General features: G+C 41.7%; 1 protein-coding gene across 1 annotated transcript in view; it reads right to left on the bottom strand.

The window, feature by feature from the left end:
• Nucleotides 1–18,545, bottom strand: part of CLVS2 (clavesin 2) — a 51,633-nt gene extending 33,088 nt beyond the window's left edge. Inside the window, exons 1-2 of the mRNA XM_009325645.1 lie at nucleotides 18,157–18,545; nucleotides 7,807–7,981 (exon numbers count right to left, since the gene is read on the bottom strand). Of these exons, the coding sequence (XP_009323920.1) occupies nucleotides 7,807–7,981; nucleotides 18,157–18,545 (564 nt within the window). The remainder of the gene's footprint in view (nucleotides 1–7,806; nucleotides 7,982–18,156) is intronic.
• Between the last annotated feature and the right edge of the window lie 2 nt (nucleotides 18,546–18,547).

An 18,547-nucleotide genomic window follows, 5' to 3' on the forward strand; every position in this document is an offset into this window, starting at 1 on the left:
AGCTTAATCAGGGCAATTTAGTCACTATCTTTATTTAATACAGATAGATTCAGTTTCCCGATAAAAAGAAATAAAACTGAAAAGTGGTTAGCATTTATCAAAAGCTCATGAAAGAGGCAGTCTGCATGTACAAGAAGAATCTCAGATTCTATTTTCTTTCTCTCAAGCTGCAGTAATTTTAATTGGATGTTTTTCTCTGTTGACAGAACTGATGGAAAAATGAGCATTTTCATTGGCTTCTGCACCAGGCTGAGGAACTACAAGGACTGTTTCCTTAACGGCCTGGTGGCTAGAGGACTCACTTGATATGTGAACAGATCAGGACTCACTCTCTAGCGCTGCTTTTCACAGTCGTACGAAGAGCAGTGGGAACACTGATTAAGAGGAGATTTGAAGTTGCGAGATTTGAAGCTGATTAGATGCCAGATGTGGAAAGTATTTGGACAGTGAGACCACAAAAGGCTGAGATCTCCTAAGGAGTCTAAGATGAACTTGGCATGCAATCACCCACAGTGACTAAGGTGTTGGAGCATGACATCAGGACACTGAGACAAAAACAACACATCAGTGAAGACTAGTACAAAGTAAGGCAATGTCAACAGGAGTGGGATGAGGAACTGGGGAAGCAGTAGGACTGGGGCAAAGGCTGCTCAGAGGGAAAAGGGCAGGAGGAACGGCCAGAAGAGTCTGTGCCCGTTAGATCAAAGCGCCTGAACGAAAGCCAAGATCCCCACAACTAATCACGCCTTACTTAAAGCAAATATCTGCAAAACACTGGCCAAGTGCCCACTCTCTTTCTCCTGCGGGTTCACATGGAGGATGACAACCTGCTGCAGGCAGTTACTCTACTAGCTCCCTTTGCAGTGTTTGGGTGGTGGATATTTAACTCCATTAAGCATCCTTGCAGTTTTCAGTAAGATGCCACACGGCAGAGTTTCTGGGGGTGAAAGGGGAGTTCAGTTTACTGCTTCTTACCGTTTGTTTCAAAGGGGCGGCAGCCCACGTGGCATTACGTGCATTCAAAGAGCATCTAATGAGCAGCTCTAAATTTAGGCCATGCTAGAATTCAGGCTCCTGGTTTGGGGGTTCAGGATCAAGACTTTAGAAGTCTTGAATCCTCCTGATCAAAAATAAATGGCAGCTGGGCTCCGAACATATAAAAGGTGACAGAAAATCAGACCGTGACCTGTCACAGTGGGCACCCCCAATGAGCAGACACTTTTAACAGTAATCTTTCACTGGAATAGCTCTCGGATGGAAAAAAAGAGATAATAGTATCCCCTCATCTTAAAAGTGTGTTTCTGAGAATAAATAAATTACCATTTGAAAGGCATTCAACGATTTTTTATTGATGAGCATCATAAAAGAATCTGGCAAGGAAATTAATTATTCTGTCTTCAGATAACAGGTTAACAGCTGGGACCACACTGAATAAATGGCCATGTCTATACAGACATGCCTGTAAGCAACAGAATTCGAGCTCCGGACATCAAGTCCTTTCTCACCTGGCAAGTTAAGTCCATCCAGACAGCAGGTGAGGAGCTAGAACTAACAATCACTTCCAGTCCACCCTATTTCCACAGTAAATTGCTGGCAAGCCTTCTTGATGGTCTTTTTACAAGTAGAGAAGATCAAATATATGCAAACTCTTGTAAAATAACAAGCTCTCAGGAAAAATATCCCATTCTGCTGCTGCTACAGAACATGAGTTGAACTGGTACGAAATTGTGCTGTTTACAAGCACATTCCTCCACTCTCTGGGCTGGTCCTGGGCTCAGGGGACTCTAGCATTTACAAACAGCTTAATTCTTTGATAAAAAAATGAATGAAAGCAGCTACTTGATTTACTAGCCCTCCTGAAAGCAAGAAGATACTCCCATTAAAAGCTTAAGCCTGCTACTTTTTAATATCCTCCCAAGCACTATGTGAAGTGTCAGGACCCTATTCTCAAAAACTGGCGGAAAACTCAAGCACTGAATGAGTGGGTTTTATGGTTTTAAGTCTGGATGCAAAGACATTTAAAGCTCTTTTTTTGTGGTTTGCTGCTCACTGATATTCTAGTATTGAGTAACTGTTCCTTAAGCTCATTATTAACAATCTTATGCACTGCATAGAGCATGTGACCATGTAATTATATGAAGTCAAAATACTGTTTTCAGAGGCATCCTTAGTTTTGGAAGTTCCTGCCTTGCAAATTCTCGACACTGAAGCCTGCTGGCTGTATAGATGTAGTCCAGAACTAGGTGGCAAAATTTAAGCACTGTCTGTAGATACCTAAATAGAAAGGTGAACCAACTATGATGTTCAGATAAGATTCCCTGTAAGATACAGATAAAGTTTATGTTCAAAGAAAATGGGAATAGGAAGTCCTGTCCCTTTCATCACCAGACTCTACATGCTCTGGTCTCTGTTACTTCCACCTTACACTGCTGCAGCAAATCTTACAACTCACAAGAACAGCTGTTTGAAAGATGTTGTAGATAGCAATAGTAGCTGCAAGCATGCTGTCTTCGTGTTCTTTCTGTTTTGCTTTCATGTTCACAGTAACGAGTTTGTTTTAGCTTATGAAGCCTTCCTTTGTTACAAAAAAAAAAGTCATGAGCAGTTGAAAGACCTGCCTTGTCCCCCACAACACTATCACTCTCTCTTCCTGCAAACATCCTCAACCCAAAAGCAAGAGCCTTCTGTCCTCTGCAACAATGCTGACTGTCCACATATGTTCAGTTCCCGGTTTAAACGTGTATCATCTCTTTTTCCCCAGCTTTTTACCTAGAGGACAAGCATTAATATTCAGCCACCAGTAACTATGCAGTTTTGCAAAGCATTTGGAGGTACAGACTGCCTGAGTGACAACATGCAAAACAAATCTGTCATGTATGCAACTACTATTATCAGCTAAATAGAAATCAAGTATTCAAGAAGGATTTAGTGTTCCAGGTCTTAGAATCCTAAATATCAGTTAATCAGTTAAAGTGTCTTATACTTACCCACAACTTTCCATTTTGCAAAGCTCACTTATAATTACCCCCAAAGCTGTCTGTTGGAGTTAATACTAAACCCCAACTTTCAATATGATTTTCAAATTTAATTTTCGGTCTTTGACACTGTTTTTACCTGCTTTGTGAAAACAGTGCTCTCTTGATACTTATTAAAAAGCCCATATAGGTAGCTATGAAAGGAGTATCACAAAGAAAAGAATCATATGCAGAACCTCCTCTGTCCTTCCGCCCAAGTGTTCCCAGCTTGGTGTTTGGGCAGAAGGGGCCATGGGAGTGCCAGGAGCAGTAAAATGAAAGAAAGGTTATTAAAAATGGGGGAAAGGGGGGTGGAATATACAAGATTTAATTATGTCCTACCAAAGGCCCATCAAACTCCATATCCTGTCCTTAACAGAGACCAAAAATGAAAGCCTATAGCAGATACAATGCAGACAGCACATGTGATATTTTCACTCAGCATTCACCTCATCTCCAACTATGAGCAGCCCGAAGAATTTTTAACTTTGATGTGATTTTTACGTATTCAGTAATCCTCAGTTCGTTTCTCTTCCACAAACTTACACATTCTCCCTGAACAGAACTAAACTTTTAGCACCCAGAATTTCCCATGGCAAGGAGTTCCACCGATTACCCAGATATTGTACAAAGAATCACCGTGTCATATAAAGAGCCAGGCCTCTTGCTAGTATCATCTGATGGTGCCCATTTCTTAAAATGGAGGTGACAAAGAACATCTGCAGCTTGTCCATTTCCTCTAGCCACCTATGACGTTGTTTGTAACCTCATCTGACCTCATAGGGGACCCTGCTTTAAGCAGGAGGTTGGACTTGCTGATCTCCTGAGGTGTCTTCCAACCTGAATTATCCTGTAATGCTATGGTTTTATAGACCATATTGTAGTTTCCCTTCACAGTTTTTCTTCTTCCATCCTGAAAAATCCCAGCCAACTTAGTTGTTCTTTATACAGAAACCAGCCCATACTTTGGGGTTTTTTTTCCCTTCTCCAGTCCTACAGTGTCCTTCTTTCTGAGACAGAAAATCAGAAGCATTCACAACATTCAAGATGGAAGTGATGGCACAGGTTTTTGCAGGGCCTTCACCATGTTCCCTGCTCTCCGTTCCTTTCCTTACATTTGATCGACTTTTTTGACCAACATTGTGTATTGAGATTATATTTTCATAGAGCTATTTATGAGACCATAACATCAAGATGCCATTCTTGTGTGGTAATAGCTTAGAGTTCATCACTGTCTATGTATTAGTTCTGGTTTTCTTCTGAGCTCTCAAGAGTTCTCCTTTCTATGGGAAAAGTAGCTGAAGCACTCAGATTACAACCCCCTGCTGAGGAAAGAGTCAAAATTTTGTAAGGTTTTTCAAAGTTTTTTTAAGTGACTTATTCAAGGCACTCCGGTGTTGCAGCACACAATGCTGTAGCATTCCCTGCTTTCAGAAACCTGGCTGCTGAGTAACATAGCTCCTTCACAAGCCCAAATTCAGTGCTCAGCTACAGAAAGTGATGAATGGCGGAGAAGTGAGCACCTAAACACTGGGATTCACAGACATCCGTGCATTGAATATGCTGGGGAGAGCCAACACAAGGTGCTGAAGTCAGGGCATGGGTTTCGGTCTCACCTCCCAAAGAATGTTTTCTGCTCTGGTTTCACAGCTCTGAGCCAAAACCTAGGCACCTAACCCAGACGGACCCCTCTCAGAAAATAAAGAATATTACATGTTGCATTTGTTTATGTTCTTATTCTTCACTACGGAAGGCATAGGGGCTCTAAGTGCAAATCCTCCTTCTCATTGACTAGGAGCAACATAAATGCTGCAGTCACCAGCATCCACAGGGAAGAGTGTCCTTTTTTCCAAAAGGACAAAAGCCAGTGTATCAGCTAGGACTGGAGCATCAAGGGTCCCAGCAAAGTGCCCCAACGTCTACAGGAGGTTTATGCTTCTTGGCTAGCAAAACCATTTGTTCTGAAAATCAGCACTGACCTACACCACACCACTTGGTTGGTACAGCACTGTTGGGATGGATATGCTGGAAATTCACAGCGGTTTACAGATAATCACTGTCCTGTAACATTAAAAATTCCATGGTCAAAATGCTCTTTTCCTGAATATAACTACCTAGGAGATTTTTCTAAGGTATACAAGTCAGTTAGGGGTATGATGCTTTTCTTGCTCCCATTTAACATACATAGTTAAATGTAGACAAAGTGTATAGCAGAACTTGTATTCAGTAGAAAACTGTATATATTTACTTATCTTATTTTCAAAAGCAATTTCCTAAAAACTAAGCAGTTGTGAAGAGCCCAGAAATGCCATAGCTTGTAATCAACTCACTTTGGTACGTGCCATATTCAATATTCTGCTCACCATGGAAGCTAAGCAAATGTAATGCAAATTTAGTAGATTTCATTCAGGAGGCAAAGGGATTTGGTTAACATCAAATTCAGTGGTCACTAATCCCACTTTCCCTGTCCCTTTCCATGCAAGTAACACTAATATTTAAATTCCCCAAATGGTAAAGTTCAGCATCTTGAGCCCTGCTAAATCTTATAAGCCAAAGTAAATTCCCTTTCTCTGATTAAACAGAGTATTTACAAAGATCATAAATAAACAGTGTGTGTGAGCTGTTCTTGTTCTTTTTCATACCGCCTGACTAAGCACTTTTTACTTTGACATGATTCAGAATGATGTTTCCGCTGTGCATTTTTGTCCAAAATAAAAGAAAAGGCAGTCCCTGTTGAGGGTAAGGGAATGCAACGTTTCAGGCATGAAATCTTGCAAGGTGCAAGTAAACCTTTGCCTTGCCCAGGATCTCTCTGTACTGCCTTTCCACCATGCTTTCCTCTTATTTCCTTCCTGATCACAATTGTTTCTGAAGTGAAGTTCTCCCTCCAAGATGTTCAGTACAGTTGTCTTTAGCCCTTTCCATTGATTCTAACACATCTTTACATAGAAAAATGTCTAAGTAAAAGATTAAATATAAACAAGCCCCCAGGTAGTATAACTACTGGGAAAATATCACTAGAGTCAGTCAATTTTGCTAGTATAACAATGTCAGCCCTCATACCCTCAGTGGTTCTCCACAGAAAATGAAAAGGTGTATTGTAAGAGCCCAACTAATTGATTTCTTCAAAAGACTTGTGATAAAGGACCTTGTAAAAGTTGCTGCTTACAGATAACAATACCTGGCACAGATTAGGACAGATTCCTCGAGCATTGGGAGAGTTTTATCTCACATTTGCCTTCCCATTCCCTGTTCCGGAGCATTTCATGCCCAGTTGTACATCCCTGGAGTCAAGAGGACTGAAGACAGTGGGCACAAAATGATGCCCTGGGTGCTGGTCACCATCAGACTTGGGAATATTTGAATGTACAAAGCTGGGGGCATGGGTAAGTCAAGCCAATGGACTTCACCTCAACTCAGTAATGAACCAACCAATGGCAGGGGAACAGAAAGAGCCCAGCTGAAGTTTGGTAGGTCACCCATCGTATTTTCAGATGCAATTACCCACTGCAGCTCTCCTCAAAATAACCATCTCTGATTAATGTCCAACAAGAAACACCACCATTTAAAAACAAAGACTACTGAAGTATTTATTCATGTTCTAAATGAGAAAACAATGGCTAACTTTGAAAAACAGCACAAAAAAGAAAACAACTTTGAAAGCAATAAAAGAAAATGCAACGCTATTAGAGTACAGATCTCACTGCTGCCTTCTGATGTAGTTCTCAAGACCATGGAATCACACCATTACATAAGGAAACAGAACAAACTAAAAATTGAGATCTTTGCCTCATGACTGTCACTACCATTCTGTGTGCAACAGCAAGCTGAATACTGGTTAAGCCATTTCAAGATTTAAATCAAAATTCCATACTACTGCTATACAAGTTTCTTCAAAAATAGCAATATCAAAGTGAAGAAAGTCCAAAGATAAGGCTGTTATTTTGGTTTATGAGTAATAAAAATGTATAAATGATAAAAACATCACAGAAAAGGAATATATGTCCTTGTAAAACCAAGGCACACCGCCACAGGAGTGAATTACTGGTATTTTTAACATAGCAACTCAAGCTTGCACAGCAAACAACTACTTTACAGATTCTAGTTTTTCATTTTAATAAGCATTAAAGATCATAGGAGACAGCCAAGAGTTATGTAGTATCCTTTCCACCAATGTGCCTGTGCCATGTAAAATGCATTTACAATGAGCAGAAAGAAATTTAAATCACTGTATACTCAGTCCCAGAAGCTGCTGCTCAAATTAATCCTGACCCACCAAAAAAGCCAAGCACAGCTGAACTTTGAGTAAGTAAATAGTCCCAGCTAACTGTCTAATCACAGTGCCCCACACTTTTCAGGAAAAATGATGTAGAGCCTGTCTCCAATGGAATCAACAAAAAAAAATAACCTGGCGTGACAGGAGCAACCCATATTTCATTAGCCTTGTGCAAAATGACAAGATAAACTGATTACTTCTAACTTGCTGCTGCAGAAGCTACAGTCTGAATTTACAGGAAGCCAACCATTTTGGAATAAAGACAGAAAAGTCACCTCTTATGTATGGCAAAGAAGGAGCCTACGCACCAGGAGTTACTGCAGTTAGCTGAATGAGCTCACGTGTTAGCTTGTGCCACTGTAGCTTGCCGGTTCACCCATACCTTAAGGTGTTAATAGCCTTGCTATGCAAAAGTTCTTGGATTTTTGCTTTGTTTGGGTTTTTTTAGCCACCTAGGTTTGTAATGAACTGCAAAATGAAGAAGAATTAGGAAAAGAAAGAAAAGAAGAACGTTACCTGAAGGCCCTCTATGGCTAATCTAAGCATGCTTGGTGTGAGCTTGGAGGCCTGCTTGAAGGTGAAGTTGCTCCAGTCTATAATCAAAACAAATCCATTCACTTGAAGCTCGGGGTCTTCTATCATGGCTTCTAAAGAAAGAAGTATGGCACGCAAAATATCCACCAGTGTGTACCTGTGAACGTTAAGGGGAGATTCGGTTAGGAAAGGAGCAATGACCACAGATGTGGAGAAGTTCTGAGTGTTCTTCCTTTGTACTGCTTGTCGAAAGTTTTAATCAAAGGAATGCAAATGTGTGCTCAGAAGTCATGGGTATGTAAACCTGGGAAAGTCTCAAAAGCTCAGTTAGTTGAACTCATCCTCTGGACCAGGATTATGTACATCTAGACCATCAGCCAGCCAGAACAAACTACAAGAATGTAACACACCAAAAGCAAATTTGAACTTTTCTGTAGTCTTCTAATCTGCTTTAATATCTATGCATTTTATTAAATGTCTGTACAAACGTATCTATGCAAACTGTATTTTTCTAAAATCATAATGATACCAAAACCTGAGTCTAACACCAGAAGCCTAGACACAAAGTTTCCTCCTTATTTTTCCAAGGGATTGAAATAACAGCTTCTATAAAATTATCAGCTAAAAAAGGGATTACCACATGCTCCCCTTGTCCCTCTCTCTGGGTAATGTTTTCTTTTAAACCTACAAAAGGTATTACAGAAGGCTGATTACTCAAAGATCTTGAAAGCAGAAAGTAACACATGCTAGGGCTTTGAGGTGTTTCTGGTTAAGAGCAATAGCAACCTGTTAAGGGTTACTTAACTGCTTTCTGAGTACTAAGTATTTTGTATGTGATTTCAGGAGTAAGTTTGGAATGTGGTATTCATCAGTCCTAGATTTTTCTATGTTAAATTTGGGTTTACAAAGATGCCACCTACAATATGTAATTGTGTGTTTTACATATATGCACATAATCTTTTCTTAGATCAGTGATCTTGTAAAAGAAGATGTAATTCCATATTGCCAAGCCCTGTTGAGTATAATCTTTTTTTTTTAAGCTAAAGCACCTAATACAGCAACTGAATAGCTTAAACATATACAACAATGTCATCTTATACTGCCATATAATAGAGATATTAATCAACTTGCAGTTTAGCTTATTGGGTTTTTAAAAAAAAGGTGAAATACCGGAATTATCTGGGTTTTTTTTAAGAGATATGAAAGTAGTAGTTTAAGTTTTGATTTTTTCCAGGCTAGCTATGTTTTATACCTAAAAATCTTTTTGAAAAGTAAGACAAATGGTTACTGAAACAGATGCAAATTTGCCAGTCCACACCAGAGTATCAGATGCGGCATTAGAAAGCTAAACCAGAAAATATCGGATACACAAATATTCCAGGAACAAAAGAAAGAATTAAATCTTCAGTGTTTGTGCAGGTATTTTTAAATAAGGCCCTTTAAAAGTCTCCCATGATGGCATCAAACATAGAAGTTCTCAAAATTATGAGTCCCCAGAGAAATCTTCACCATACTGCATATGTAGCAAAGAGCATGTGTGCCTATTTAGAAATTACATTAAATTATACTAAATTCTATTTGCTTTAATACAAGTGCACTGTTCTATTATGTACATAACTATATTTTGAAAGTATCTGCAAAAGGAAAAAACACAAACGAAATTAATCTGATCTAGCTGACTCCTCACATGTTTCCATGGGTTTTTTTTAGCCAACTAAAACTCAGTGGACTTCCCAACTATGCACTCCTAGGAAAGGGACTAGAATAGGACTCTCTTAATGTCAGCCTAACACAACTGAACAAGAGGAAGTGTGTTCTCCCCAGAAAGCAAAAGAGGAAACATTGTTTTACACGATTCTTCCCTTCATTTTGGAAACCCTTACTTTTTTTTTAATTTGGTTTGGTTGACTGGGATAAAAGTTTTCATATTCACTCCTCTCCTTTTCACTTTTCTGAGATTTAACTTTTTTCTAAGGCTTTACTTTTCTGAGATCTAAGGTTGACAGGAAGTTCGGCATGCTCCCTCTTTGTTGTACAGATTTTTTCAACTGGGAGAGAAAACAGCACAAGAAAAAATCTTCTCTGCAATTTCCCTATGGAAATCCTCAAAACGCTAAAATTCTCTATTTCCTTTTGGCAGAAAAAAAAAAGACCATTTCTGTAAATGGAAATTTGTCCCGGGGGGGGAAAAGAACGTGCCGTAAAACCAATTTTGAAGGAAAACATTCAAAACCTAGATCCTTAAAATTGCTAGCGCAATTTGATCATTGAAGAACTGTTAGGCCAGGACCCCGTTTTTGCAGTAGGCACAGTGAAGCAAACCTGGAGCATCCTGTCCACCCTGGGCAAATCTGCCCGGGGGGACAGGGGCTGGCGTGGCAGAGCCAACGCCTCAGGCATGGCGCGGCTGACCCTCCCCCTCTCCCCAGGCAGAGCAGCTCCCCCAAGCCCAACTGCTGGACACATGGGGAAAATGCCACCATTGCTGCTGAGGCCTCTGAATAAGGAAACAAACACCTCCAGCGCCGCAGTGCAAAGAGCGACCTGAGGAAAAATGAAATCGTTCATTGGCTCTTTCCCAAACGAGTTTGCACATGTATAATGGGACATGTAGGGAGTGTTTGGCAGCGTGAAGACTATAGACGGTTTTACTGGCACTAAAAAGGTCTTAGTTTGCCTAGCGTATCTGCAGACCAGTATACCTATCCAATACAACACTGGTGCATGGACAGTGGAGGGCACCTAATCAACATGGGAACTAAAAATCCCCTGTAGGACATGCATTTTGTACAACTGCCAGCTTCAGGATTAAAATACGCACTTAGTTTGAGGGAAGGAGGCTTACAGAGTCATGTTCAGGGTCAGGGCTGGGCTCAGAGCGTGGCCAACTGCCTTCAAACCCCTGGTTACCTCCACGAGGTGGTGGAGGTCTCAGAAATACTATTTTTTTATGGCTTTGTGAAATCAGATGGAGATACACCCTGTAAGAGGCATTCCCAGGGGAAACGTTGCACTGGGAAGGAAATTTCATCAGGTGAGACACTGGGAGAGCAGCTAATGCCTCAGTCTGAGGAAGATCATCTATCAGAGCTCATACAAGAAACAGACATTAGAAATACTCAAATCCTAAAATTAGCCTCAACCCCACTTGACATTTAGGCTGCCCCATTCAGAGGATCTCATTCTCCAGGAGAAGAGCTCCACGAAGCAGAAGGCTGCTGCAAGCACCCTACATCCAGTCCAAGAAGATGGGTCCCAAGTTCCTGATGTAGATCTCTAACATCCTCCCTAGGGAGTTCAAGAAGACATTACATGCCTTGGATTAACAGCTCCCTAGTGGCACAAGACTGCTAGAAATCTGGTGCATTAGACATAAAGATTCTTTGTTTATGAGGCCAATCAGGTCTCTAAGACTGACCACAAAATGCTTTTATATATACCTAAGTGATCAATATACAGATGTGTACATGTAAACACAAATACACCTAATTATGTTCTGAATTCATTCAAGTCAATGGGAAAACTGTCAGACATCAATGAGACCAGGATTTCAGCCACCACAAAGAGTAACCAATGGTCGCAGGGCTGGGCCTCCACAAATCTATGGCATATTCACCATCACCGTAACCCCTATTGCAGGTTTGCTTAGTGTAAGAAATACAGTCCACAACGACAACAATATCGTATGTTTACCCACTGAAAAAGACAAAAAGTTGTCCTCTCAGTGAAAACAAGTCCTGAAGAACACAGGTCTAGCTAAAAGCAAGCAAGCGCACTTTCTGCCAGAGGAAGGTATCTGAAGTAAGTCTAAAAAGCCACATCAGGAGTATACAGGGACATGTCACTAACAACCAAGCTTACCCCCTCAAATACCCTTTGGGGCAATTAGTTGAAGATAGGAGCTACCCTTCATTCTGTAATGGACCTCTTCTCTTGGTTTTGATACCTTACTTAAGTACAGTACAGAAAACCAGACAAATCCATTAGTGGATATTTAAAGCAGCTTTTACTCTGGACACATGCTGAGGCAAGCCAGAAATGTAAACCCAGTGTGATAGATGAAATCTTAGGTGCTGCGAATGGCAAGCTGAGTACTGAAAGTATCAGCTGAACAGTCCAAGCAAATGAAACGTGATCAAAGAAACTATACTGAAGTTTTCACACAGCACAGAGTTATTTGCATAAAGACTCATCTTTAATCCACTCCAGCCCCATGTTGTCCAACATTTCACCTCACTGCTACTACTGTTCACATCAGCATCAGGACGCACAGGCTCTGCCATAACATACGGCTCCATCCTCGGCTGGACTTTAGGGAAATGAAAACCCTACGTAAACAGAAGGTGGCAAAAATTACTCTAGATTGTGTTGCTGAAACTTCTATTCCACGTTGAAATTACTTTCCATATAGATACAGAAATATAACCAATCAAAAGTGAGAAAAACCAGATAAGCTAGTGAGCGTGAAATAAATTTGGTCCAAGATGGCTTTGACTGCCTTTCTACCTTAAAGAAAAAAAAAATAAAAGAAAAAAGTCAACATATTAGCCTTTAATTTTAAGAGACCGTGGTGTTCAGTCTGAGGGGAAGATGGTATTGTTTTATTCTTACCAATCTGTGTTAAGTAACAGCATGTATTTAGGGGACAGCAAGCCACTCATTTTGCCCTGGCCCCAGTTTTACAATGACAGCTCCAGTGCTGTCAGGTACGTAGGGTGTGCTGGGCCTGACTTGCTGCAGCAGCTGTAGTAGCCTGGAGTTAGGCTGTGCAGAAATAAATCCTTATTTATTTATGGCTAAATTCAGTTGCATTCACTTGTTTAAACAGACTTTTATGGGACATATTGTAGCTAGCAAGGTATTACTAATTGCTAGGAAAATCGAGAACTCACAGTTAATTTAAATGTATTTAATGACCTCTATTTATAGAACCATGCTTAATTCAGTGGAGAGCTTACACAACTTTTTTAGCCCAGTTGTTACTGTGAATAACAAATGCCGGAAGTATGTTATCACATATGTAATTCATTCTTAATGTTCCTTTTCTATGTGAGTCCCAGCTTGAGTTCAGATGAGGTGGGGACTGGTGTGCAGACACACTCTGCTACCTCTTAAAATTTTTCATTCAGGCTGACTTTAAACCAATGAGCCTGGGAAGGCTTGACAAGTTAATAGCCGTACTGACAGTGATCCTTTCAAATGCTTCGGGATGGCTACCATTTCTACCACGACAGAGACAGAGCTTTCTAGGGTAATGCCTCACTGAGGTCTTGATTTGTCAAGAACAGAACAGCTCAAACAATTAACTGAGCATCCCGCTCTCTTGTAATTTAATAGTGGCAGCAATTTCCCCTTTACAGGAAAGAAAAGTTCTTTGAGAATTTTCTACGGGAAATGAACAGATTCAAAGTATTTCCAAGGATTTCTGGGAAAAACAGTCTGGCAGACACTGCTATCAACCCTTGGTAGTACTTCACTATGATCTTTCACCTTTACCTCTTGGTCACGTGCTCTATGCATCCTCTTCACTCCCAGAGGCCACTGTGATTTCCACCAGGCCAACAGAAAGAGAAGAGACAGGGAGAATGCAGGGTACAGATGTCTCATGTCAAATCCAGCTGTGTCAGCTGTTTTCAATACTTAATGTTCTTGATGATGGGTGGCATCCACCGTATCATCCGTTTAACTAGATTCTGGTCCCAGCTGACTCCCATTTGCACTGAATAACTGATAATCTGATTTGGCAGTTGCCCTACTATCTCTATTGCTATTTACCATCTCCCCCCTGATATCAAGAAATTTCACGTTATTTTGAGAATTAAAACTGAGTGGCATGAGTCTGCCGCTCAGGATGCAAACTGTTAACTAGAAGAGATAAATGGTAAGTTTTCTTTGCTTCAATTTAAGCCACCTGTCTCCTGAAGGTCCCAAACATGTAAGGAACACACAATCTGTATTTTAAGCTCATCACTATTTGAACAAGTAAAGGTTTCTGTCAAATGAGTTCTGTGTCACTTAAAAGAGAAAGCTTGGTCAAGTCTCTGAGCCATCATCCCATTTCTAACCTACTGCGCTGGCTTAATATTTTTAGAATTTCACTGAAACAAGAGCCCTCAAGATACACAAAGGAGTACCTAGAAATGATGCCTCAGATCTCCTTGGTTTGTCAGTCTGGGTACATATTTGAATGCTGAAAAGATGGGGGATCGAAACTTCCCTTATAGCTCTTCTGCTTAAATAGTGGCAGCATGCCCTGGGGGCCCTTATTCTAAAAACAAAAAGCACCACCAGTGTTACAAAAATGCATAGAAAAATAGAAACTGCTTCAAATATTTTACCAGATTAGCTTTTAGATTCAGATTAAATACCATTCATTACTCCTTATGTTAGCCCAGTGTCTAACAGTCACAGCCACGGATGAAGATTCAGCTGATCTAAATTTTACATTATCATTGATCAAGAAGATCCCTAGCCAAAACACTCGCAGTCTAAATACAAGTGATAATAGGCAGATACAGATACCTGGGGGAAAGCTAGGAAACAGTAAGACAGCATCAGTCAGCAGGAGAAACTGTAGAAAAAACGACAGTTTGCACCAGTTAATAATTATTATTTGAAAGATATTACTTCCAAAAAAAAATTGACTCTATTAACCAGGTATTTTGTTATTGTTAATATATTATTATTGTTAGCATTGCTATTTATTTGGTCACACTGAGCTTGAAAAACACCCTGCCAACTCACCTGTCGTTAATAGTGAGCTGAGGAGCAGACCAGCCTCCTAATAGCTACAGAATTTAAATTTTCATTTAATGTGAGGAAAAGTTTCTAGCACTTTGCACATGAAAGCATGGTTTTGAAAGCAAACCAGTGGACTCCGTCTTTGTCCTGCTGTAAATCATCTGATGCAACAGCAGAGCTAATGGTAAGGAGTGCAGTGGATTTCCATATTCATTGAGGATGGTGTGAGCTGACTGTGACACAGACGGGAACCAGGCATTACTGCACTTTTCTACTGCACTTTTCTATTGCACTTTCTAGGAAAAGTTCTGAGATAACGGAGGGAAAGATTTCAAATAAATAGCATCAAAATGGGCTGATTTTCCAAGGGAATTTGTGTACAGGTGCCACGAAGCATATAGAAGAACATGCATGACAACAGATCCCTTGCTGCTGAGAGTTGAAGTTAATTGTACCATTAACTGAAAAAAACGTCACCAGCCAGACACATTAAGAAAAAGGAGTCTTCAAATGCACGTACACGACTACAAGCCAAATGTAGTTATGAATCAACAATCTGGAAGCTAATAGGGAAGGCTGATCTCTCCCCAAGTGCTACCCAGCCTCCTGGCAGAAATGCCACCCGTCTTCACTTTCCCCAGAGCAGAGACAGGATGGAGAGTTAGGCAGGGTCCCATTGAAAAGCTGCTTGGCTACTCAATGCATTATCCTTCACCTTTCCTTTTTTGTTTGTTTGTTTTAAATACATGTCTGATTTAGTTGTTCAGATGGCAGGACATCTGGTACAGTTTTCAGGCCCTGCTTTAATTTAATGATTTAACATCCAGTACACAGGCTTGTTTTACCATAGGAATTTTTTGCCTCCCATGCTTTTCCTTCTAATTGGAACTATGTAAATCATAGGCTGCCGGTGCTATATAAATCATCTATAGTATGTCTGCTATTCATTTAAATAACAAATTGGAACCTTTTATTTCTAATTGTTACATGCTGGCCATAATAAGTCGTACACACATAATAAATTTGGAGGCTTGCTGTGCTCTATTAACTTAGTTTATGAAGCATACAAAGAGGTCCTAACAAGACAGTCTTCAAAAAGCAATCCTTCCAGTGTTGCTGTAAGAGGAGCACTGGTTTACATAAGACCTCAAGTCAGTTAAGGCATAAGCTCGAGACATATTGTGTAGCGGCTCCAGTGTGAGTTCCATACACAATGCTCCCCAGGTTCAGTTGCTGAACATCAGATAATGGAAGACACTAAATTAATTAGAAAAGAGAGCGACCTAGCTCCGCTCCCAGATCTGTCACTGACTTGTCATGTGCCTTGGAGCAAGCCACTCCCCGCAGCTGGGCTTCAGCTCTCTCCCCTTTGTCTTGAGTGGTCTATCTGAAAACAAATCCCTTGCTCCAAAGGAGAGGCGTACCGTGGGAGCGCAGTGCTGAAGAGCGATAGGACCCAACTGCAAACATGGCCATTAGGTAATCCTGTGTACCCTATTATATCCTAAATAATAATTTTACCAATAGGACTTCATGAAGAAGGTCACAATAAATTTACCGTTGTGTCAGCTGATCTCATGTAGTTTAAATATCAGCACATCCAAAAATGAGGCAAATAAACCTATCCTTTTCACATGGCAATTATTTTTTTAAATGCTACTTTATCTCTGAATTCAAATTCTTGGTGTTCTTTTGACTGGGAACTAATGATCTGAAAAGTGTCGCATAAAGCTTTGGGGTTTTTTTCATTAATGAGAAACAACAGTATAGAGTAGGCCACACTACCTTTAACAAGGGAACTTCTTCATGGTAGACATATGACTTAATAAAAGGCCTAAACATCCATTTCTTTGCTAATCCTTCATTCGGGGATTTTTAAGAGTTTGTGAAGCTGTTTTCAAAATAAAAAGTTGACTTGGTCCTTATGTGGGAAATAACGAAGGTCCTTATGTGGGAAATGAAGCCCACTCAGAAAGTCCTTAGCCTCATCACCACTGCTTTCTCACTCAGCTTCTTTGGCTCCATCTGCCAGAAAACCAAAGAGGGGAAAGGAAGCTGGCCCCAGCTCCACGTATGTTCATCCACACCTTCTAGTTGTTAGCCTGGTCGTGGGCAGTTTTGATTTGTGCCAGACAGCTTTCTCTCAGCCCCCGGGCATGATTCATGGGCTAGCAAGGGCCAGGAAACTCTCCCCGTAGGCAGTGTGGACGTGGCCACCCTGTCAGGAGAGGAGGAAAGCCATGGTGGGCCAGCGGCCCTCCGGGCAGAGACCCGTCCCTAGCTGTAACACTGACTGCTACAGAGAGCTGTGGGATCACTCCCTGCAATGGCTATCAACACAGCCTGCAAGAGGACAGCTACACAAACACTTAAAGGGCAAGCTTAAGCATGCCGACCCCCCAGATTTCATCCTTTCCATCCACACTGCTAGCTGTTTGTGTCCTCCCCATGTTTCAAAGTAGCTGAGCTTGGGATATCTGCAGCACTGAGCACTCAGCACTGCCTGTGCCCAGCCTATGTTGACTTCACAAAAGACGGTTTGGGTTCACGTGAAGGCAACCAACAAGATTTTAAGTTCTCTCACTAAGAAGTGCTTCAGATGCTAAAACTGCTCTCAGGTTGGGAGCCTAGGGAAGCCATGCAGTGCTCACAGGGGTAGGCTTTAGAGAGTTCACTCTTAATGGATTCATTCATTTACATGTATGGGAAATCAAGCAATTTTGGTGACTGTAATTTTAGACTGCAGGAGAAACTGGGCATGGCACCTAATGAGGTGTTTGGAATATCCAAATAGTGTCACATAGTATCAAGCCGATTGCTAAAAAAAAAGGGTCTTGGTGGGAGACAGCTCTTGGGTCAGCCTGCTAAGTCATCTTCAGATGTAGTCCCAAAAAGGATCAGAAATTGTTCTGGGGACTGCACTAGCCTCCTTCAAGTTGCTACCACAGCTTTGTAGGCTTGTATCTTACTATGCAGGGAATTCACACTCAGAGCAGCGTGAGCGGGAAAAGAAGAGGTTACTGTAACTTCCATCCTGGCATTTGCAGGTGGCTCAGGAAGAGCTTTCTTTAGCAGAGGGAAAGGATTTGGAGCCTCAGCTTCCTGCACTGGCAAACTTTTCAGCTCAAAAGCCATGATGGATACTCCTGTTTTGCACACAGCATCTCCCACTTTCTCCTATGGCACCTGAGCAGCTCTGTGTGTGCTGAAGCAGAAAGACTAGCACAGGGATCACAACTATTCTTTGTCAGGGGTTTAAGCACATCATCTACCATGCCAGCTGACTTAGGCTAAGGGGAGGCAGAAGGCTGTAAACCTCGTATCAGAGAGGGAAGAGCACCCGAGCAGTTCCTACTTGCCTCCCGAAATTCAGAGCCTAAAGGATGAGAAGGTTGAAAAGGCCCTAAGCCACAAAATACATTTCTTCTTTCTCTTCTCCCTCTGCCTCTCCAGACTGCTGCCCAGCCCCCTACGGGCAGAGCCGGGTGCGTCCCTGCTGCCCACCCATCCTTTCTCTGGTCTGGCACAGCTTTTCCCACGCATTGCCCCGGGGAAGAAGGGGTTAAGGCAGGTGGGTGGCCCTGCATTTACCTGCTCTGGTCCCAGTTGGCAGCAAAAAGGACGAGGATCTTCCTGCCGTAGTGGTCCAGGTTGGCCAGCCCGCCGGGGAAGCCATCCTTCAGCGCCTGCTTGATGCCCGGGTCTGTGGCCTTGAAGCTCTTGAACATGTCCAGGTTCTGTTGGCGATATTCAAAGTACTGGGCCAGGAGGCGAAACGCCTCGAAGTGCTGAAACTTCCTGGCCCGCAAAAACCGCAGGATGAAGGCATCGTCGGTGCGGAGGAAGCCGATGTCCGGCCGGGTGATCACCATGTCCCGCACCTCCTGGATGTCCTGGTGCAAGGTGTCGGGGTTCTCGTTCAGCTCCAGCCGGGCTTTCTCCAGAGTCTCCGGGGAGAGACCTGCCTGCAAATGAGTCATGG

The sequence above is a fragment of the Pygoscelis adeliae genome, unplaced genomic scaffold (assembly GCF_000699105.1).
Source record: "Pygoscelis adeliae isolate BGI_AS28 unplaced genomic scaffold, ASM69910v1 Scaffold54, whole genome shotgun sequence".
Lineage (NCBI taxonomy): Eukaryota > Metazoa > Chordata > Aves > Sphenisciformes > Spheniscidae > Pygoscelis > Pygoscelis adeliae.